This window comes from Rhea americana, unplaced genomic scaffold (assembly GCF_003343005.1).
Source record: "Rhea americana isolate MKP2758 unplaced genomic scaffold, rheAme1 scaffold_12, whole genome shotgun sequence".
Lineage (NCBI taxonomy): Eukaryota > Metazoa > Chordata > Aves > Rheiformes > Rheidae > Rhea > Rhea americana.
The window spans coordinates 5,171,105-5,193,711 of record NW_028185261.1 but is presented as its reverse complement, the minus strand read 5'-3'; the positions used below and the strand labels follow the sequence as shown (position 1 = coordinate 5,193,711).

The following is a 22,607-nucleotide window of genomic DNA, read 5'->3' as shown; positions in this document are numbered from 1 at the left end:
TTGCCTTCGATGACTGCCCTGAAAATGGCAATTTGGGGTGTGGACTAAAGAAGAGCTGTGCTGGTATAGGGCATTAATTTAGGCAGATCTTACAATATTTCTCAGCAGCATAAATCATTATTTGGCTTCCTCCCTTCTCACCAAAGAAAAGTGTATGTGCCTTTCTTTCTTTAAAAATGTATTTTGTGTGAAAGTCACATAGTGATAACATTAAATGCAGTATAAAGATAGTAATAAAACTGGTTGTAACATTCATATTTTTCTTCCCACGACCGAAGTGCTTTGCAGCTGGCGATGCTATAAATGCACGCACTTCGCAGAGAGCAGCGGCACCGTCCCACCGCGAAGCGCTGCAGCGGCAGAGCCCCCGGGCGCAACGCCGCGCCGCGCGGGAAGGGCAGGGGGCCCACCGCGGACGCGGCGCGCGTCCCGGGTGCCCTCCGGCCGCGCAGCGCTGCCCCGTCCCTCTCCCCTTCGGGCCTCAGAGGCCTCCCGACGCTGGGGTCGCGACGCTCAGTGTCCCTGGACTTGCTCGGTGCGGCCGGCCCCTGGGGCGCCGTGCTCCCTGAGGGGACGGGCACGTACAGGCACGCTGCAAGGGGGTAACGCGGGAGGCGCTGCTACCGGCGTTTCCCCAGGGCCGCGCGGGAGCAGCCGGGGCGCGCGCACGTCGCCCGAGAGCCGGCCGCGGAGGACGCTCCGAATTGCTCCGGTCTGCTCCGAATCGCTCAGAGGGCGCTCGTCCGAGGCGTGCGCTGGCGCAAATCTGCAAAGCGCAAATTTTTAAGCGCCCGCTGACTTTTACAGAGCACGCACTGTGAACGTCGAACAAAGCGCCGATCGCTGCGCTCCTTTCTCCAACACGCGCCACGACTTTTAAAAACTTTTTTTTTTAAAGGTCATGCTGTTCGTGCTGCATAATATATAATACAWTTCCACTGTAAATTAGAAACATACTTTAGAGCCTGCTGCTGTGCTTCATGAAGGTGAACAAGATTTGAAATCACAGGTCTCCTCCTCATGTGGAAGCAGCTGCGGAAAATATTTAATATCTTCGTAACAGGGGGCCTGGATGGCTTTATGGATTAGTAATGAGCCACAGAGGCCTTTCTAGGACACCTTGTCACACATTACTGCCTACTTCTTAGTCTTAYCTACAGTAGAATATTTTCCCTTTGTAGACACTGAAGAGAACCGTGTTAAATTTTGTTATACTTTCTCGAACGTTTTGGTTAACTGCACCTAACTTGCAACTGCTCCCTTTAGCGGCTGCGGACAGCCCCAGGCACAACAGGCCTCTTGCTCAGGGGTAAGCAGAGCTGGCTTTCTACACGTGGAAATGGTTACAGGCCTGCTGCTAGATGAAGGCACGTCCCCACCCTCCCATATATGTATATACACACATATTAATTCTCTAGAAATACCTAGTATTCCATTGCAACTTTCAAAAATGCTGTCCTCTCTCTTTCCAGGTAAACCACGGCACAGAAACTTCATTTTTAGGATGTGCCTTTTGATTGTGCAACAGCAGTTTGGGAAGCCAGTATCACAGGTAAGGAAACAAGTTAAAGCTGCAGATCCTGATCCTTGACTTAAGAAACTGCAGGTCACCTRTTGCTTCAGAAGGAAGAACACGCATACAAAAAAGGAGGGCAGACAAGGGCATCAGTACTAGACCACACAAAAATACTGAAAGGTAGATTGCTTTTGTGAGGAACCCATATATGTAATATGTTTTTAAAAGTATGTGAATACTGTTGAGAATATAAACTGTTCAGTGCCAGTGCAATGGAGATGCTAAAGAATGTGTGTAAATAAAGAGGGTTTCAGAGAGGTGTTGGAGAAGCAAGTAAGAAAGGAGAAAACTGAGGAGCAGATTTCTTCCATCTGAGAGAAGAAGTCAGAAGTCCCATGTAAATTGAAACTGCGTGCTTTTTTGAGCAATATGGAAAATAATGTATGTTCACAAGGTTTTTACCAGACCCTGGTAAATTCTAAGACTGGCATTTGAATAGGAGACAGGCAGCCAGGCTGTAAATCAAGGACTGCTTGTAAGTAAGCACTTAACTCCAAATGCATCTACAGGTCAACAGAGGCTGCTTAGGCAGAGCTGGCAAGTAAACGTTGGGGATCACTGCAGATGAGGGGGTAGCGCTGCAGAGTGTCTAAAGCCAACTTGAGGCTTGTTACTTGCAGTCTAACAGCGTTTACTGCAAGGGTAGTCCTAAACTGACACACCRTGAAGATAGGCTTGAGACAAACCTTCTGGTTTACTTTTGAATAYGCAGGGATATCGTTAACCTGCTGGCTAACGTACTGTTAGAAGCAGGACTCTTCTACTGTGCTTGTGGAAGGAAGAAAAAGCTGCAATTTCTGTAAAACTCAGCTCTGTTTTCCTACTGCTAGTATATCCTTTCCTTCTTGGTCCCTGTATTAGATTTATAATTTGCCAGAATACTCAAGCATTATTATTGAGTTAGCAAAAAGCCACGCTGATTTTTTTAAGATCAATTTTTATTATAAAGCCATCTTTTATTTAGAATATAAAATCAACTTAGCCTATAACACATTAAGTATAACTTGGAAAAAGCAAAAGAAAGAAACATTTCACACAAATGTACAAATTAGAGAATTAAAACAGTTCTGTTTCTTCAATTTCTGTGCTAGGAGAGATGGATAACGTATTATTTTTAATTGTGAACCCACGAAAAGAAACTTGATCAAAATTTCACAGGGATAAAATATTTTACAGGTGGGAACTCCATGGTATTTTGGTAATGAAGGTCTTGGCCACCAAATCTTAAGGCATATTTTATACAACTGATAACTGAGAATGTGCACAGTTATTTAGTGTATGTTAACTTATGCAAGTATTCTATTTTCCACTGAATACTGTTAAATCCTATACATAGGATGAAATATTTAAATGCAAGCAGTAAGGAAAAAAGGTATCACTATGGACTACCCAGGTCAGCATCAACGATGGTGTGAGACAGTTAACAGAGTTCTCATTCCTACAGCGTAGGAACACCATTTATGTATTCCACCCGATGATCTCATACATCAGTGCCCTCAAATGCCTGGCTTCATATGTAACTGTATTTTTCCCACTGTGCATCCTCTCCTCTTCAAGTGGTTGTTCTATAACAGCTGGGATATTTCTTCCATACAGTTCACAATGCTCCAAAAACTGGATGCACCCTTGAGTGACGCTGTCACGCAGCATTATCATGTGCTTGGACATGTTCTCCAGCAAGGACAGGAAACATCTTTTGGCATAATACCATGTATCGGTGCCTAATTTTTTGTTATATGGCTCTAGGCTTTTAATGACCCTTGAAATGCCAAAGTCATAGTTTCCTTTTGCACAGTAAAGGGTACCAATGACTAGATTGACAATGCAGAGATGGTAGATCTTTTTATCAGGATCATCATAGGACAACTGCTCTTCCTCTTTCTCAATCTTTCTCATCAGTTCCTCTGCCTCTTCATTCTGGCTTGTCATGATGTAGGAAACACAGAGATTAGCTAACACAATGGCACTGACTTGGAGAATGTTATCGTAGTGCTTTTTAACTATTGGTTCATAGAAGCCAATAGCTTCTTTATACTTGTTTTCTTGCATGAAGAGCACATGAGCCACGTTGAGCTTCCAAACCTCATGTTCGTTACAGAACTCCACTGATTTGCGGAAGATCTTTTCTACCATTGCATAGTTCTCCATGTCCCAGTAGATCTTTGCCTGGGCCATCAAGACAGGCACGTATTTCTCCAGAGTCTCATCATATTCATTAACTGCCTTTTTTATGGCTTCATCGTCCCGATTTTGCCTAGCTTCCTGTACCTGTTTTGTGAGTTTTCTCAGCTGCTCTGTCAGCATCCCTGCTGAATCATCTAGCTTGTGGAAAGCCTCCTCGGGGGCAGTCTGACAAGTTATAATGGCATCCAGGAAGTTGTACAGATAAGGTGTGAGCAGTTTGTAGGTCAAGTGAGCGTTCTCTGCCAACACATCAGCGGCCAGGTCATAGTACTGGTGCTTGCAATACAGCAGCAGCAAGTTTCCGAAYGTTTCCGGTGGGCAGGGGTTCTGCAGCAGGAGAAACTGCAGTTTCTCGAACCCTTCCGAGGGCTGGCTGTCCATGTTCATCAGYGCCTGGTTGTGCAGCGTGACCGGGTCCAGCTCCTCCTCGGCCCTCGGCGGCATGTCTGTAAGCGCCTCCTGGGCCGCCTCCAGGTTGTGCAGCTGGTACTCGATGGCGGCCTTGAGGTTGAAGGCCTCCACTAGGGCCGTGCGGTGCAGCAGCAGCGTGTTGCCCACGCTGCGGACGTCGATGCCCTCCGTGGTCATGCCCACGCTGAGCTCGGGGTGCTGGTGGATGCCGCGCTCGATGATATCCGAGATGTGCTTGAGGGCGGGGGCGTACTGCTTGGCGGCGTAGGAGCACAGCGCCATGTTGTAGGACAGCTCGGGGCAGTACCCCAGCACCTGCATGGCGCCGGCGAACTTGCCGCAGGCCTCCTCGTGCCGGCCCTGCCGGTAGAGCAGGCAGCCCAGGTTGACCTCGGCGTCGGGCAGCTCGGAGGGGTCCTCGGCGGCGCCGGCGCCGCCCTCCGCCGCGGCGGCCAGCGCCTCCTCCACCAGGCTCTTGGCGGCGGGCAGGTCGCCCTGGGCGTAGCGCGCGGCGGCCTGGAGGCGCAGGGCGCGGCCCTGGAAGGCGGGCACGTCCAGGAGCGGCGCGGCGGCGCGCAGCGCCTCGCCGTGCAGCCCGGCGCGCTGCAGCGCCTGCGCCTGGTACAGCCGGTACGCGTCGAGCTCGGGGTGCAGCGCCGCCAGCTGCTCGTAGCACTCGGCCGCCGCCGCGAACTCCTGCAGCTGGTAGTAGCAGTAGCCCAGCAGCGAGAGGCCGCCCCGCGAGCGGCCGCTCCGCTGCAGCTCGCCGCTCAGCAGCGCCGCCGCCTCGCCCAGCCGCCCGGCGCGGATCAGCCCGTAGGTGACGGCCGTGTACTCGCCGTCCGCCGCCGCCACGGCCGCCGCCGCCATGGCCGCGCCGCCGCCGCGCCCGTGTCCCGCCCCCGGCGCCGCCGGCGGTTCGCTCGGCTGGAGCCGGCCACGGGCGGCGCTTTTTTCACAGCGAAACCCCCAACGTGGCGTCTTGGCTTTCGCTCCTGAGCGACGAACGCCGTGGGTTCGGGTCCCCCCGCCCCTCCCGGAGAGACCAGCGGGGCGCGCTGCTCTTCACGGAGGAAAACGCAAAACCCGCCGGCGGGCGGGCTCGAACCCGCGGCGCGCCGGGGCCCCCCGGGGCGGGCGCTGGGCTGCGCGCACCCGCGTGTGCCGCGAGCAGCCGCGGGGCGCCGACACGGCCACGGCCACCCTCGGCTGCCGCCTTCGAAATGGTGTTCATATGTGCGTGTGTGTATATGCGTATAGCTGTAGATATGTGTGTGTGTGTGTATTATTACGCCAACAGCTGTGATATTTTATGTATACATGCATATACATGCATATATATATAGTGTGTGTGTATAGATGTGTGTATACATACACCAGTGTCTATTTTATATATATGTGTACATGTATAGACATCTAAATACATATACATATGCGTATATAGAGAGAGGCCAATATCTGTGGGGCTTTTATACATGTACAGCAATACATATATATTCCTATGTTTCTATTATGTATCTGTACATGATGCCTGTTTATATATGTGCGTATATATTACCTATGTGTAGTTATATATAGTGTTTGTGTTATATATATGTGTGTGTATATATGCATATAGATATATGCCTGTGTTTTATATATAGTGCAGATATATATGTACATCGATGTCAGTGTGTTATGTTTGTGTATATGTATGCCAAAGTCTGTTATAAGTGTAGACGTGTATGTCCACGTTTGTTACATATGTTTATATACGCATGCTAGTGTTTTATATACAGTACAGATAGGTTTATCTACACCCATCCCTGTTGTAGGTGTGTATGGCTATGGCTGTGTTATGTAAATATATACACAGAGATATACGTGTGTACATATGCTAGTGCCTGTGTTTTAGATGGGTGGATATGTATGGATAGATGTTCACGTGCACGGCAATAGCTGAGCCGCTGGGGCCGGGCCGGGCGGAGCCGAGCCGGGCCGGGCCGGGCCNGCTCGCGCAGCGGCCGTTGGTGCGAGCGCAGCGGCCGTTGCTCCCCCTTCGCGCGGCCGCCATGAGGCCGCCATGAGGCGCCGGGAGCGGAGGCGTTGGCGGAGTGGTACTGTAAGTATCACTTACAGTAAGTGGTACTGCAAAAGAAAGCCCTAGGGTAAATGCATAGGCCTGGAGGAGAGGAGTTGCAAATATTTTATTGACATCTTGTGCTTTTTGAACACAAAACAGTTCCTTTATCACGATCCAAAGTTTGAAAAGCCTGATGAGAGATGTTTGTATCCTAGGAGAATACAGCAGCTTTCCTAGAGCTCTAATAGTAAAACATATATTTTAGTGCTTTTCTAAAATTGCTAACTTCAACAATGTAATTGCTCTTTGGAGGGCTTTTATGGTTTGAGGTTGTTTTTTGCCCCAAAGTATTCTGCTGAATAATACTACATTCTAAAGATCCAATATCAGGGGCTCGCACTAATCTATATAATTTCTGAAGATATAACACYGGCCAGATTCTAATTATTCTAAAATAATGTATATAGTGTATCTAGTGAAGTTAGGCTTGTTCCCGGGAATGAATGCTGCAAGGTCGTATTTCAGAAATTATATGTGAGCTCAGTTGCCTGTGCTTTCCTAGCTTGTCTGTGTGAATCAGTAATCAATAAATACAGTTCTGATTCAACAATATTGTTCTAATGAAAAAAAAAGTAAATCACAGGGAGCCTTTAAAGTAGTTTATTTTTTTAGTGAGACTAATAAAACCAAGTTGTTGATTTCAAAAACATGCTTAAAAACTGAATCAGCATTGTTTGATCTACTAAAGCAAAATAATGAGGATAATGGTCTTAAAATGCAAAAAGGAAATTGATGCACAAGTCTTCAACTGTGCATTTTGAAAGCTTGTAGGCTTAACTTGCATAAGAAAATACACACACTTTGTCTCTGCATGTGTCAGTTGCTTCCCATACGCAAAGACTGAAAGCTTATAATGATGTTCCACACACAACTGTAAGATGCAGTGTCCAGCCTGCTCATAAATTGGTAATTAAATACAAGATAATCCAGGAAAGAAAAGGTAACAAGCAACATTTGATACGTATTCTAATACTGTCACATTTAAGTCATTAAAACCTCTGGAGTCTCTTTATTTCAGCTGATTTATAACTTGGGTTTCATTGTTTGATTCAAAACCATTCATATAATTTTATTATTAAAATCTTCAGTTTCTTTGATAAAGCCAATGTAGTTTTCTTGCTCCACTCTTTTCTGCCCAGAGCATTCTAAGCGGTGGAAGTGTCTGTTATGTTTTGCATAACCTCAAAATAATCTTATTCTAAAATCTCACTCACTATACAAAATGTAACTAACTAAAATTGTCTTCGTTTTATGAAGGGAAAATAAATACTTAGCCTGTAGACTGAAACACTGTCCTATGTTTCATTAGGATTAGTCTAAATTTTACAAATTAGATTAGGCACTGCTGGTTGCAGTCTTCAAAAACAGTCTGTGAGCACTAGTATTGGCTTTGCTGATAACTGCTGGCATGTTATGAAATCGCAGTGCACTAAATGTAGGAGCAATTAGCAAGGTCACCAGTGCAGAAAATGCAGCCACCATACCAAGGGCACCTTTTGATGAATACCTGAGCTAAAATGAAACATACTAATCTACTCTCTGGTTATTTTCTTTAGGGCACAAAACATACTAACAGCCTTCTCAGCAAGTCCCCCTTCGTCCTGCGAAGGAGTAGGAGCCAGCTACGACAGAGCTAATTGGGAGTTAAGTGTCTAATTGCCACGAGTGTCCACGTTTGACTGTTACGAGCTACTGCTGCCTAACCTTGTAAGTGTGTACATTTCTGCTCTGGAGCACGAACAAAAGCTTGTCAAGATGTATGCACCCATCCATGTCTGGGCAAAGTTCTGCAGTCTTGCCTGAGTCCCAGGCAGGTCCCAGCCTGGGAGAGGCAAAATGACTGGGCCTTTTTAGGGCAGATCTCTGTCTTATTTTACTACTAGAATTATGGCCAAAGACTCCTCTTAGAAGTCTTGTTCTTAAACAGGGGGAGAAACCCTTCTTCAGTCTGATTCAGAGGAGAGCCTTGTCCCAGTCTCCTGTGGCCTTAATTAGGATGTGGTTTTCTTGGCAAGTCACAATCTTGCATCCCAGGAGAGAGCTTTAACCAAAGGCCTGTGAGAAYGGCACATGTGAGCCCCTCTCCAGCCCTTGGGCTGAAGTTGTTCTGCATTGTATAAATGACCAAAGCAGAACAGGCCAAACAGAAATCAGTTCTGTAACTAGGGGGAGTTTGCCATCCTTGCTAGGAACACGTATGCAGTTCCTTAAAGTGGGGAAGCTTCAACAGGAGGGCTTGGGACAAGCCTACCCTTGCAACTCCCAAAAGGCCACACATTAAAGTGCAACCATAGTTCAAAAGCTTGCTCCAGATTGAGTGAGATTTGAACACGAGTCTTCCCCCTGTTCGCCCTAGGCAATGCGCTTATGTGCTTGTTTAGGTAAGAGGTCTCAAAGGTGAGAATCCTGAGTGCAGTTACTGTGTGGCCTGAACTATCTTGGAGGGCTYGGATGAAGGCTTAGTTCTCCTCAGCATCTTCCGCTGATAAAGTGAGGGTAGCTGGCTGGCTTTTTTGAGGCCTCTTGGCCTGCAGCCCATAGTACAGGAAACCAGATCAGATTCAGGTTGCATCTAGAATAAAAGGTGCAGTAGGGCACCTAGGGGGGAGAAAAAAAAAAAAAAAAAGGTATTGCAACTAGCTCAAAGCACCTTCAGGGAAGATGTAGGCCACTAAGGTCCTGTGGATGTTTCATGCACTCACCACATCTTAGCACTGGGATTGTAAATATTAAGAGTCCTTATTCTAGGCAAAATTTCCACTAACTGCAGAAGCAAGTAAGTAAGGATGCTTCTATTGCTCAGATGTAACAGCATACTGGACACCTTCAGAGAAAGGCCAAGCAGGGCTTTATTAGCACCTAGGTAACAGTGGATTTTCTGTCCTACTCTCTACATGTCCTCTAATTTGTCCTCTCCTGTTAAGTTCTTGTATTTTAATAGACAATTGCAGAAATAAGCTGGTATCAATGGATTTTGATGTCTGCTTGTGCAGTGGTCAGGAAAATAAGTAAAAGATGGAGAATTCAGACTTAATAATTTATACAGAAATCTCTCACATGCCCATCTCTTTTGGAATACTTTGACAAAACTGACTGAAATACTAGAAAAGTGTTTCAGTATCAGAAGAAAATGATGAAAAGCAGATACACTCTCTATATATCAAGCTCATAAACACTAACTAAAAATTGCTTCCCACCATCTTAAATATGAGAAACTTGAAATAGATGGTTCTTTACTATACCATGTGATTCCATTCAAAGAACCTTTTCTCTTAAAAATGCAAGTCTTTTGCTGATTCCTAAACTGAGCACTGAGAAGATTTTAGTATATTCTGAGATCTTCTTCCCCCGAGATTGAGATATATCACTCTCAGAGATCGGATTTTGTTCTGAGATATACTTCCATGACTCAACTGATTTCAGTAAAGTTGCTTCATTTTGCCTATGAACAATCTGATAAAGATCTAACTAAGCAGTCTTTATATTTTCCTTCCGATGGAGGAACAGAACCATAACATTAGTCAGCACTTTCAGAATTTTGACCCCCCAAAAGGAAAGATACCTAAAGACAGGAGAAATAGATGGAGGCAATTACAAACAGTCATTTGATTGATGGTTGACATTGTTAGAGCTTCAACTGTATGTCAGGTTGCAGTGATGCTGAATTCCCATCTCTGCCGGTGGGTGTTGCTATGGGCAACAGTGCGCTGAAGCCAATAAAAAGGAAAGGAAATGAGGGGAAACTCAACCTTGGGGAAAGCTGTAGGGTATGCACTATAAATTATGTTATACTTAGCAGTATGCAATATCAAAATTCAGGAAAGCTCTGTGTACCTTCCAGCAGTACTTTGTCAATCCCTAGTATCCATTTCTCCCATAAAGTACATATTGCATGTTTTATATGGCTTGTGGCTTACTATCCTGCATCTATATTTATTCGGGGAAGAAGAAGGTGGTAAAATAATAGCAGAAACATTTCTGTTTGGTGCATGTCTTCATTGCTGTGTAGCCTGAATTTCTGCTCCTTCTCTGCTGCTCTCTAATAGAGAAAATGATGCGTTCAGTTGTGTACTAACAGATTCTCTTACAATGGTACTGCAATTTCCAGCAGTTCTCCTATCCACATGACTAGTAGCACAGAGGATTTTGTTTTATCTTTTCTTTTTTTCTGTAAGAAATGATCAGCAGATTTGTTTTTATTTGACAGTCAGATGTAGTCAGCTTTTCAAAGGTGCTCACAACTTGCTTTCCTTAGATTTGTAAATTGAAAATGTCTTTTTATCACCTCGTCACTTGGGGCAGGTTCTGATTTCAATTATGTTGGTGCCAGGTCAAAGTAGTTCCACTGAAGTAAATGGAGTGAGTTGGGTGCTGGTGTAAAACAGAACTGACTTTAGCTCTAATTTCTTGTGCGACTTTTACCCACTGCCAGACGATCCTATCTTTAAAATTGCGTTTTTCATAGAGTACGAAAGCTTTTTTTTCCCCCTTTATGAATGGGAACTACTAAGCGTTGCAGCATGAGTCCTCTTGTATCTGATCATGCAGCAGCGAAAGCACCCTCAAATCAGAGATCACAGTTTTGCTGTGCTAGTGAACTGTGCACTAATGGAAAGAAAGCAACTTTCACATAACACTGGTGTCATCACACAGAACTAGACACATTTGGTTTTGTGGCCTGTCGTGTTTGATTAAACTTTTATGACGTCTCTACCACAGACATCTACATGTGTGCCTTGACTAGTACTCTGCTAGCTCTAACAACATTGTCTTAAATTGTACTGAAAGAACAGCAAGAGGAGTAAGAGGTAGTCAGTCCAGTGTGATGGTATTCTTTCCCTTTACCATTTCCAAAATGTTCATTTCAATTGGAAATTCTACCAGAAAGGCATATCCGTGGTAAACTTCAATGTAATGTAAACCTGAAGCACAAGGCAACAGATTTCATTTTTTATTTTTATTTTATTTTCATTAAGGTTCATTAATCTTTTCCTCAGGGGACACTGTAACTTTAAAAAAAAGAATGCATTAAAGGAGTATATTTAAAAGATTCCCCCCCCCAAATTATCATGCAATATTTTGCCTTTATACAAATTTCCCCTTGCAGGGAAATTTACTGCATTGTTAATATGAATTTCTCAGGAAAGCAGGGACAGGTTGGTATTTTTAAAGATAATAAAGTTTGATTTTAAATGTAGCAAAGGTAGGCAATTCTAAAGGCCCTTATCAATCACTAAGAAGCTTTGTTGTAAAAAAATACTTCTTTAGAATACAAAGCAGGCTTTTTGGAACATTCAAGCATAAAAGAGGAAGGAAAAGTGAGAGAGGAACATTGCAAAAGCAGGCATAATTGATTCATAACATGTACTAAAGAGATGCAAAACAACAATGTAATTACATACTACTCCTTTCCTGCAGCTCTTGCATATGAATTGACCATCTTGCATCCCAGTTCTGCTCTGTATTATTAATTTTATTAAGCCGTAAGTTCTTATATTTCAGGCTGTTGTCAGCTTTGTGTGATTTTTACAGCAGTGGCTGAAATGTAGTGGAGCTGAATGAATGCTTCTTGTGCTAAGTCTTCCATGTCACTCCAGATACCGGCATGGTCTCACGGCAGGCTTTTCTTTCAGACCCGCTAAGCTTCCAAGTAAAAGCAAACTACTGCTATCAAGATAATATCCAATTAATTAAGCATGTCTGTGAAAGCTATTTTTTTTCCTTTCCTTTCCTTTCCTTTTTTTTTTTTTAATGGTGTGCCTAAGCATATACAAGTCTTTCAGACAGCTCTTATCGTAAACCAACGCTGACATTTGCAGGCTTAATTTATGTCTTCAAGAGACACAGTAAAGCTAGAAGAAAAGGAGGACGAGGATGCAGCCTGAGAAGGAAGTCTTTTCAGGTGTAGCTCCTTCCATTTACCTCTGTTCACTGCCACAGAGTCCAGCATGGGCTTCAGTTTCACATTCAGCTTCACTAGACACTGGAAGAAGATAAAAAAAAAATTAAAAGAGGGAGAGAAAATATTGACAACATTTCTACTTTTCTGATTCACAGTCTAGAGAGTAACGGAGTAAACAGAGTCTAGTCTGTAGAGCACACTGTGACCCCACAGTCCCTCCCTGGCTGTGCATTCCTGTGTAGGTGAGGCTTTTGGTTTTTGCTGGCATCTCTTTATCTCATACTCATCTGATCTGAGGGTTGAGGCTTTAAGGCACTAAAAATTGCAAAAGGGCTTCAAATAGTTTAGCTTTCTCTTGATCTTTGTTGATGGTCCTTACTTCTGAGGCGTCCCCACAAATGCCTGAGGCGATCTGGTTGCTGGTGTCTATGAGCAGGAGGTCCACCAGGTGGATGGCAAGTTGGACAAAACTGAAATAAGCCTCAGATTCTCTCATGTACTAGATTCTTATTTCCTGCTATAAATGAGTAAACCACAACAGTACTAAGCTGCTAGAGCATCCATTGCTGTGTGCTTAAAATAAAGAAAAAAATGTTCTTTTAAATGTCACTGAAATTATCTCTTTTCTACATATCCAATCCAAAGCCTGAAAAATGAATGAGAATCATCTGTTTTCACTAGGCTCTGAATCAGCCCTGAAGTGATAATAATCATCACATACCTTGCTAGAAGTTTATTTTACCTTCTTCTTTAATATCAAATGCTTATGGGGAGGACCACAATTGCTTCATATACTTTTATCTCTACATTAAAAAAAGACAGCACCTCCTAACAATAATACAGAGATGTGAGGAAAGGGTGAATCAGTTACCTCCAAAGCAGTCATGTAATGTGCTCAGTTTTGGGACAAAGGGTTGTATGATTCTTTTACAGAGTTTTTCATTAGTAAGACGTGGATTCTGTTGAAAGTTGTGTTTCTGACAGTATGGGACATTATTTGTCATTTAAAAAAAAGGTTGGTGCAATGAAAAAAATAAAAGAATGATAGAGAAGACAACAAAAGTTTGCTTAAAATTGCTGAAAACTGGAAGAAAAAGAGAAGAGAAGAAGGTATCTTTGCAGTTGATCTTTTTTATATTTTGCTTTAAATAGCACAGTTAACAGCAACCACTTTAAATGGCCCCAGAAGTCAGACACCACTAAAGAACTGGATTTTTTTATAACTAGCCTGCAAGCTATGGGAGCTTGGTTAGCTACTGAAGTAAGTCTTGGTAGATTTTTAATTGAGCTATTATATGGTAATTAAGGGTTAATGGCCTGATTTTAAGATGTGCTGAAAACTTGCAGTTTCAGTTGACTTCAGTAGGAAATATGAAATGCTCAGCACTTCTAAAAATCATGCCATAACTACCCTATTTGTGTGGAACTTGAAGCAAATCCACTTCAAATTATTTCTTTAGAATATGGCATGGACTGAGCAGATAATAATGCACCTTTGGGCCTGGGGTAAGAGGTAGAGCTTATTGTGGTCTCTGCCACATACAGTATTGCGTGATGGTGACATTTCATTCCTCTGCTTTAATGGAATTGGAAATACATTGTTTTTATCACCATACCTCAGAGCTGCCTATTTTTAGCTCTTTATTTCAGATTATCATGTATTTTCAAATCTYGTTTGGCCTTGTCCAAAAAGAGGGACAGTAACCCATTATAAATACCTGTGTGARAAGTTTGCTGCTGAGGCTCACTAGCACCTGCACTACTGCTCCCAGCTCGGTCTTGATTTAGCAAATCAGATATTCAGACCTTTACAGCAATTCATCGTATACTTTCTGTGGAAAGTGAAGGGCCCTGTCAGAGTGATGCCAGCATCCATCCACAGACAGTTAAAGCTGCTGTTTTTTCTTAAATCTTCAAAATGTTTTCATCAGATGTTTTCCCAATATTTAAAAACATTTTTCCACTTTAAAAGTATTTTCCCTGTGTTTAAAAATCAGGGTATTTCAAACATCTCTAAGCCCAAAGGGGGCATTCTGCCCTCTGACCTCGTCAGCCCCAGGATCTGTAAGCATTAAATTCTTTATGTTTTGTTCCTACCATAAATGATATTCTAGCAACCTGCATCTGCCTACAGGCAGTGTAAAGAAGGAGGAGCTCATTGGGACACCTGACTTGGTTTTAGTGTGGTTGGTCAACTCTAGGCTATATCTGTGTCTTTTCTGTAGCATTTTGTTGCAAAACTTGCCACAAGACCAGGGTGTTTTCAGTTCTAGTACCAGGGTGGCACGGCCCAGTGCTGTGCCGCTGCAGACCAAGGTGTATGCCGTGCTCTTCTGGTAGCAGAAACCCCTCTTCCCTCTGTTTCTGCCCCTGCTGCAGAGGCCAAGGGGTGCTGGGAGGACTGTGTGCACTCAAAATACTCAGATTTGCATTAGCTGCAAACTTGGACTTGAGGTTCAGGTGGATTAGGAACAGATTCAGCAAGCATTCTGCACAGTTTTACTTTTGTTTCAAGTTATTCAGCATTATTTTATGAGCTGTAAACACACTTTAAAATCCAAAAGCAAATGTATACATTTCCTGTAAAAGTAGTATGCATATAACAGAGTCTAATAATGCACATGTAACAGAGGTTACCAGTTAAATAACAAGAATAAAGTTACTTAATAAACTCCTCATTGGTTAACTAATACCATTAAACACTGATAAAATAAATAAAAAGGAGTATTTAAGAAAGAATAAAACATATCTTTGATTTTCAATTTTACTACAGCACAAGCAATTAATTCTGTTGAATATTTACTTACAAAATATATAGTATAATTTTAAGAAACTTTATCTTGTTATGCTTTAATTTAGACTAGGAATACTTGACAGTGCAGATTTTGCACTTGGTCTATTAAATGTCTTTATTCAGACATTGATTTGATGTTTAAACCACTGCTTACGTATTTAGTATCTTTTTGCTTTGGGACTCCTTCATTCTGATCTGGTCTTTTAATTAAACCTACTACTATAATTCCTATGGAAATTAGCTTTTATTTTATTTTTCCAGCTACTAAAGCATTTCACTAGGACTTTTCCAATAGAAAGTACACCGATTATTTTATTTCTACTTGAGATGTAATTAAAAACTCATTTGATTACTATATTTCTGGCTGTTTTAATTATTAAACTCCTGTAATCAATTTCTTTTATGAAGCTTCAGGGAAATTATCTCAAAAGCAACACATTTCTCTCCCTTCTGGCAGGTTCTTGACCATTTACTGAATTACGTTCATAACACTCGTTTCTGATCTGAATTAAACCAATTTATTTTTAAAGCTATTTAAGTTTATTTGGCTGTAGCCTAGTCAAGGTTCTCTACCTCTTGGCTGCACTTTTTATTTCTGTTTTACTGCATGAGAATCCCTTGATAATACTGTTTCTTCATGCTACTGTTTTTTGATGCATGCATCACAGGAACTCCTTTGCTAGCGATTTGTCTAGTTTCGTATCTGGGTTCTTGAGGCCCAATTTATTTTTTGCTTCAGTGGGAAAAGGATTGGTCTTCAAGAGCTATCTGACAGGAGATGCCACCAAATAATCTTATAGCTCCAGAAATGCCTTGTTTTATCATGTCCCTCCTTTGCATTGCAGGAGCGCTTGCTCTCTAGCTTGCCATGTCCTCATGGATGCATTAGGACAGGCAGCGCTTGGGGAGTTTCCGTTCCCTGTTTCAAGCCTCAGCCTTGGGACCTGGATGCCTGTACGTAGTTCTTGTGCTGCAATGCAATTGCCTTGTCACAAAGCAATAGGCATAAGATTGGTAACTTTTGCGATTTTATCCTGTTCMGTGTAAAAGCAGTTCTGAATCACAGATTGTTAAAGCATGCTATGAGAGTAGTTGTGCTGCTGGCTGCACATTCCAGCATTAGGAAAAGCCAGGTAAGTTTGCAGTTCCCTTCTGCGTCTATGTATTACAGACCTCAAAAAGTGACTAAGCTGCTCCTCAGAAATTTACTGTATAGCACAGTCTTTTCCTACCTCTGTTAACAATTTTAAGTACCTTTTGTCACTAGGTACTGCTCTGCCTATGATATGTTGTTACAAAGTGTATCTCCTCTCTCCCATAAGCTCCTCCGGCACAAAATGAGGTTCAGGGGGCCTTCAGCACTACCATGATGATACCTGGGAGAGGGGCATGGCTGCTTGAGGGAAGAGCTCCAAAGGGAGAGGGCATGAGATATTCAGAGGAAGCTATTTATGGGGGTGGTTGAAGGGGAGAATGGCTTTTCTTGGCAGGTAAAACAAAGAGAATGCAGTAAAAGCAGAAATAGCAGAAAAATCCTTTTGCGGGGGGGGTGACGGGTAGCAACAGGCATTTGTCATTAGATCTTCTCACTGCTGGATAGAAGGGCAGCAAGGGGGTGTGGGGGCAGAGGACTCATCTGCTACCTCAGCTTTGGCGCTGGGAAGGGATGTTACTGGAAACATCCAAGATGCAGCACGATGTGGCCAGAGTCAAAACTGCTACAACAAATACAGCATTTTGTTGTATTCTAATACCAAATCCTTTCAAAGGGGGGCATGGCACTTCCTAACCCACAAATGTGGGACCACAAGGGGTTTTTGCTTGTTTTTTTTTTTTTTTTTTTTTTTTTTTGGAGGTTCTCATCCAAATGTTGACCAGCTGTGACCTTGCTTAAGTTATTCGCTTTTACAAAATTACAGCTCGTGGAAGTATGGTTGTGGGTCTAATATTTGTAAAGTGAGTTTATGGAATAAGACCRTATAAATTCAGTTTTATTACTGAGCACATATCAAAAAGTTATAGGTCACAGTGTTCACTCTTCTTTGGAACCCAGTGGTTTCTAATGAATCACTTTTATTATGTAGGCAGTTTCTGAGTTGAAAGGGAGGACTAGTGACCGGGAAGCTGTAAGGATAAATTGAGTCCTGGTGTAAGCATATGAAGCATTGCTGAAGTCAAGAGAGTTGTGACCAGTTACAGCAAAGCTGAATTGGACGCTTGAGTTTTGCTGAAGTGGCTTTCATGAGAGAATACATAGGCCAGAGGTGAGTCATCTGTTTTAAAGTCCTTGAACTCCAGATTAGTTCAGATAAACTGGAACCTATATTGTGCTCATCCACAGACTTGATCTCCATAATAAAAATACTTGATTAAAGATGTTTTGAAAAACTAAAATAATTTCTATGCATATGCCCATATACTGGAAACAAAAAGATCACTAAAATTCTACCTTCAGTAGACCCTCTACAGAAGATAGAAGGGTTAACTTCTGTGAACCTATGGCTGTGTATGTGCCCCACTGATTTAAGGCTCTATTTAATCATTACTTTCCTGAAAAAATTACCATATTTGGGAGAGGCTGAGGTAATTTTAAAACACCACCACCACGACAGCAGTCTCCTCACACTTGATGGAGTCTGTTTTTTTTTCTAGAGCTTATTGAGAAGTCCAGAGAGTCAAGTACACAATGCATCAGTGCATTGTTTTTGCATTTCAGCCAGAAGAATTTTTCTGGTGTTTAAAGAAATAACTAGATGAAATTAATAGCACTAACTTCCCTGATAGGAAAGATGAGTTTCTGGTATATCTTCTATAGAAATTGTTAGCAGTGCAGAAGGGAGCTAATTGTGATTGGAAACAGATGTAATACATCCGCAAGTGGTCAGCTCTTCTGGTATGAGTTAGTGTCATGTTTTCTTTCTGGTGATGGTATACTAGCAAGAATAATGTTGCACTCCTTTGTAACTAWCATACATAATATGGATGGATGAGTCATAAAATAAGGTTCTGCACTGGTAAAACATGTCCTATACTTCAGGTAGGAAAATATGTACAGAGGTCCTGGTAACGAAGTGTGCTCTGACTATCATCTCACCATGTTTTTGCTGTCAGAGGGAAAGAACGCTACTGAAGGATGGACACTTGCTGAAGTAGCTGACATGTTGCTATAGTTGCTAGACAAACAATTAACCTATCTGTTCATTATAACTGCACAGAATGGAGGTTTTGCCCACAAGAGGAGAAGAGCTATTGTTTCATGAGCAACGTCTTATTTGGCTCTACTGTTTATGGTTTTGATTCTATATCTAAGGTTTGCGCAAAAGACAGAACATTTCTACCCCTTTTCCTTTCAACATTTTAACCAAGCAGCTGATCAATGTCTTCTGCCCTGCTATTAAATGGATTTTGAAAAACTCTTCAAACCATATCTGTCTCATATCCTTATTTAGTTCTTTGAATCTGCCCTCAGCTGGGAATTCTGCAGGCAACTGTGATTCTGTTGTGTTAAACACTTACTTGAAGCGTTTCATCCATCATCATTTCTAGTCCTTTTCTGATACAATGTAGTTTGTACTTTGTCTTTCTTGAAAACTGAATGGCTGTTAAATTATCCATTTATCTTCTTTCAGATTTGCTGTACAATTTGAGTTCCCTCTATTGGCCGTCTCTTCTACCTTATCTGCCAACTTTTCAGTCTGCTTCCTCAGATCTTTATATGCATTTCCATACATAACTGCATGTCTTCTGCAATACATTGGGCAAATAATTCTAAGTAAAACAGCAACAGAAATTGCAGTATTACGGATTAATCACTTTTTTCTCATAGATCGTGGTGAAAACCTTTAATGAAGCCTAGCTTCATTGAAGTCGATGACAAATGTTGCTTCTTTTTCCTATATTTTTTAAAATATCTTGGTTGCTGATAGTCTTTTCAGTTGAGAACTGTATGGCTTTCCTTTCTGGCATTAGATGACCAATTGAGAAATTGAAAACGTACTCTCATTTGAAGGGATAAATGTTTCTGCTGTCTCTTCTAAGCAATTTGAGAAACATATGAATTCCTGAAATTGTCCATAGTAATACAATGTCCCATGAATAATCTCATCAAATTATGAAAGTCTTAACAACATTTTCTGTTAATTCCAAAGCCAAAAAGCCCTCACTGCTGTTAGGAAACAACAACAACAACAACAAATGCCAGGATCATTGTGCCCCTCATAAAAACAAAACAAAGCAAAAAAACATAGGTGACTCAAAAATCCCTGCTCTGAAACCTCCTAAATCATCCATATTACACTGTGAAATGGTGACTGACTTAGAGAGAAAMTGCAACTATATTACTCTTCTTCACCTCTTCTCTCCATTAAGATAAAACTAGCAGGAAAAACACACTCTTAATGATGCAAAGTAACAAAAAAAAAAACAGTCTGATGATGTCTATTCAATCCCTGGAAGCTGGAAAATAGTAATAGCATATGAATTTTCTAAAAGTTCAAGAAAATTAATTCTGGGTTGTCTTGTTTAGGTTCATCATTAGTAGAAAACTGGCAAGGAAACAGTAGTGCTGAACCTAGCTGAGTTCCTGTTTCAAGGCAACAGAGATCCTTCTGCAGTGCTAAAATCTCCTTTCCCAGGGACAAACATGATCCTTAGCTACCAACTCCCCCCAGCCCAGTCATTTGACATAATTTACCTGATTAAGTTTCTTCTGCAGTAAATTTCTTACAAATACAGCAGAATATGCTGCACCTGCTCTTTCTTGGAAAGTATGAGTAAACTTTCCCTTGAGATTTCACCAGAAAGTGAAACTAATTTAATCTGCCAATTTCTGTACAGCCTGAGCATATCACATATAGCATTCTGACGCTATCTGCCTTACTAATCTTTGCCAGCCAAGCATTCCCAGAAGAACAGATACATCATCTTTTGCTGTCTCTGTCCAAGTCAAATGTCAGARATAAGTGCTGCCAAAAACATGCATCTTTATAGTATTCTTTAGGATCTGCTGAAAGTTATCCTCTTCTTCCTATAAAGTTTGTATGAATGGGAATTGCACAGACCTGATTGAATTGCTTCCCATGAACATGTTTTCTTTATAGCTTAGTCTTTTTTTTTCTCATTTGTTTGTTTAAAACACCTCTTAACAACTTATGAACACATTTTAGTGAATATTTGTAAAAGTTGTTCATGGTGAAAAACTTGCTACCTAATGCTATCCCTGCCCTGTAACTAGGTGGAAACTTTTAAAAAAGAACAGCAGTACCCTGACTTTTGTACAAACAGATGCAGTTGTGGGTTGAATGAAGGGTACAATCAGCCATTTCAAAAATGTTCATACAGGTAAGCTCTTCCCTATTAAACCATTTTAAAAATTCTTTAGTTAGAATTATAGAGCACAGCTCTCCTACCTTCTTAAGTGTTACTGGAGTTTAAGCTTTTGGCACAAATCGCTGCATGTGCGTACACACTTCCAATTCAGGCTTCAAAGTCAACTCTTGTACAGGAAAAACTAAAGCACAGTCAGTTATGATTGTTGGATTTCTGTCCGTTTTGCCTGCACTCTGCAGAAACTCTACCACTTGCAATACCTTGTGTCTTAATGTATGCTTCCAAGCAGAATAGATGCTTTTGCAGCTACATTGTTATAGGAGCATTACTCTGAAGATGAATGTAATTTCAAGGCTAGACATTATCTTCTGCAGGAAGACAGGCATCTAAGAGCACTTAGAGTTGTAGAGCAAGTAACTATATTTCCTTCTGAGCATGTCAAGCAATGTTATAAAGGAGGACTTTTACTGTCTCTCCACAGTRAGTCTAAAAAATGTAAAGTACTTGCTGAAATAAACATAAATGTTTCTACTCTTCCCAAATTCCTCCTAGATTCTTGGAGAGAATAATGCATATTCACTTCTGTATATTCTATGTCTGAAGCTCTTAATACCCAAGAAAATCTTGAATAGCACTAAAAATAGCACTAAAATGGAGCAGTTCAATGAAGCACCAAGGTAGAGGTGAGCAGGGCAACCTCAGGCACATATAAGTGGTGAGCTTCTTTATCTCCCACAAAGACATCTCCCTTAAATTTAAATAGCTGCTGTCATTGTCACTGACTACCTGACTATGTATTTATCTGGCCAGAAGCAGAGTGCATGGCCTTTGGCCCTGCTATTCATGGTGCTACTGTCTCTGGCTAACAATGCTGTGAACAGAGCTTGGCTTCTTTTACCATCTTTTGTTTGAAGTGAATCACTAAAGCTTTGATGTTGTTTGTGAGAAAACTAATGATAAAGAGAGTAAGATCTGCACTTTCCCACTCCGTCTGCTCCCCACAGAGAAATCTAATCTGAGTTGGTGGAAATCTGTGACTGGTTTTGTTTTAGGTACATATAGATCACAGAGTCCAGGATTGGAATCTGATGGTGTTAAAACTCTAGCCTCAGTTTACTGCAGCTTCAGAGAAATGATTTGTGTTAATGATCCAAATTCTGCTTATGTTTCTGTTACACAAACCTATGTGTCTAATAGGTACAGAATACTTTATCTGTATGGTGAATGCAGCTGTTAGTTTAGCCATAATGTTTTATTTTCAGTGGGATGTTTTAGACCTCCTGCTTCAGTTGCATGTGTTCCCCCTTTATTAGAGTGCTCTAGCTAGAAAAGGGGGATGATAATTTCACATTGAAGTGACATGAATACATTTTAAATGGTCTACAGTTCCAAAAAATATATTTTTCCATATAAATGATTATTCTAATAGACTTGTTTCTCATCTCTACTGATGAACACTTTCCTTGCTGTCATTTTTGAACGAAGAGCAAATGTTATGCARTAAAGCGTAACTAAAGCCCTTAACTAAAATTAGAGCTTCAGAGTAAATGGATGGCTGTTCTGCTACTCAGGGCAAAACTCCACTGTCACATAAAAATACTCCGATCAGTAATCACTACAGTAACAAAAAAGTAAATTCAATAAAATTATAATGTCCCAAGTGTAATAAAAAGCAATGAACAAAAAATTGGAAAGCTTTTATCTTCACAATCCTTTAATATATTGTGTGAAGGAAACAGATTTTATTACTAAGGTATTTTGAAATTGGAGATGGCTTCATTCCCACATGGAACAGTGTATGTGGGGCARATCAAGGGAGCAGAGCCATGGCTTACCTTGTGACAAGAGTAGAGTCAGGCTTAGATAGTGCCCCTTCACTAGCAAACACAAAAAGGTTTGGATTTAAACACTTAAATATGGGAAATATAGGTGTGGGTGAGTGTGTGTATAATGTCCTCAATTCTTATTATGTATCTATACTCAGCTCCAAACGTAATCTTAGCTCATATAGCATATTATTTCTATCTTTGACCTTCTTCAGGGTTTGACTTTCCCTGTCCCCAAGGGACAGTGAAACAGGATTGCTGAAGGACAAATCTGGAGGATTTGCTAGTCACTTGTAAACCTTCTCACAAAAAAGAGGAGACCAAATAAAGAAACAGGTGAGCATTTCAAGATACACATCTCCCTGATAAAGGAGACTTGATCATATTGGGGCAAAAAAAACATGTACGTCAAAGAGGCTTGTCATAAGCTGCTTTGAGGAAAGGCAGAGGGGAGACCAAATACT

At 41.6% G+C, this 22,607-nt stretch overlaps 2 protein-coding genes and 1 long non-coding RNA gene across 10 annotated transcripts in view; 1 reads left to right on the top strand and 2 right to left on the bottom strand.

Moving 5' to 3' along the window:
• Positions 1-2,505: 2,505 nt before the first annotated feature.
• Positions 2,506-5,174, bottom strand: IFT70B (intraflagellar transport 70B). The gene has a single exon (XM_085322294.1). The coding sequence runs from the start codon at positions 5,039-5,041 to the stop codon at positions 3,035-3,037; it is 2,007 nt and encodes a 668-aa protein (XP_085178420.1). The 5' UTR covers positions 5,042-5,174; the 3' UTR covers positions 2,506-3,034.
• Positions 5,175-6,187: 1,013 nt separating this feature from the next.
• The window catches only part of LOC146600553 (uncharacterized), a 71,435-nt gene continuing 55,015 nt past the window's right edge, over positions 6,188-22,607 (top strand). For 6 of the 8 annotated variants that reach the window (XR_014897924.1, XR_014897925.1, XR_014897926.1 and 3 more), the window contains exons 1-2: positions 6,188-6,276; positions 7,850-8,000. This is a non-coding gene — a long non-coding RNA (uncharacterized LOC146600553). Of the gene's footprint in view, positions 6,277-7,849; positions 8,001-22,358; positions 22,480-22,607 lie in introns of all 8 variants that reach the window. The other 2 variants (XR_014897927.1, XR_014897920.1) reach the window with 2 other exon arrangements.
• PDE11A (phosphodiesterase 11A) overlaps positions 11,275-22,607 on the bottom strand; it is a 136,311-nt gene continuing 124,978 nt past the window's right edge. The window contains exon 20 of the mRNA XM_085322249.1: positions 11,275-12,276. Within this exon, the coding sequence (XP_085178375.1) occupies positions 12,115-12,276 (162 nt within the window). The 3' untranslated portion in view covers positions 11,275-12,114. The remainder of the gene's footprint in view (positions 12,277-22,607) is intronic.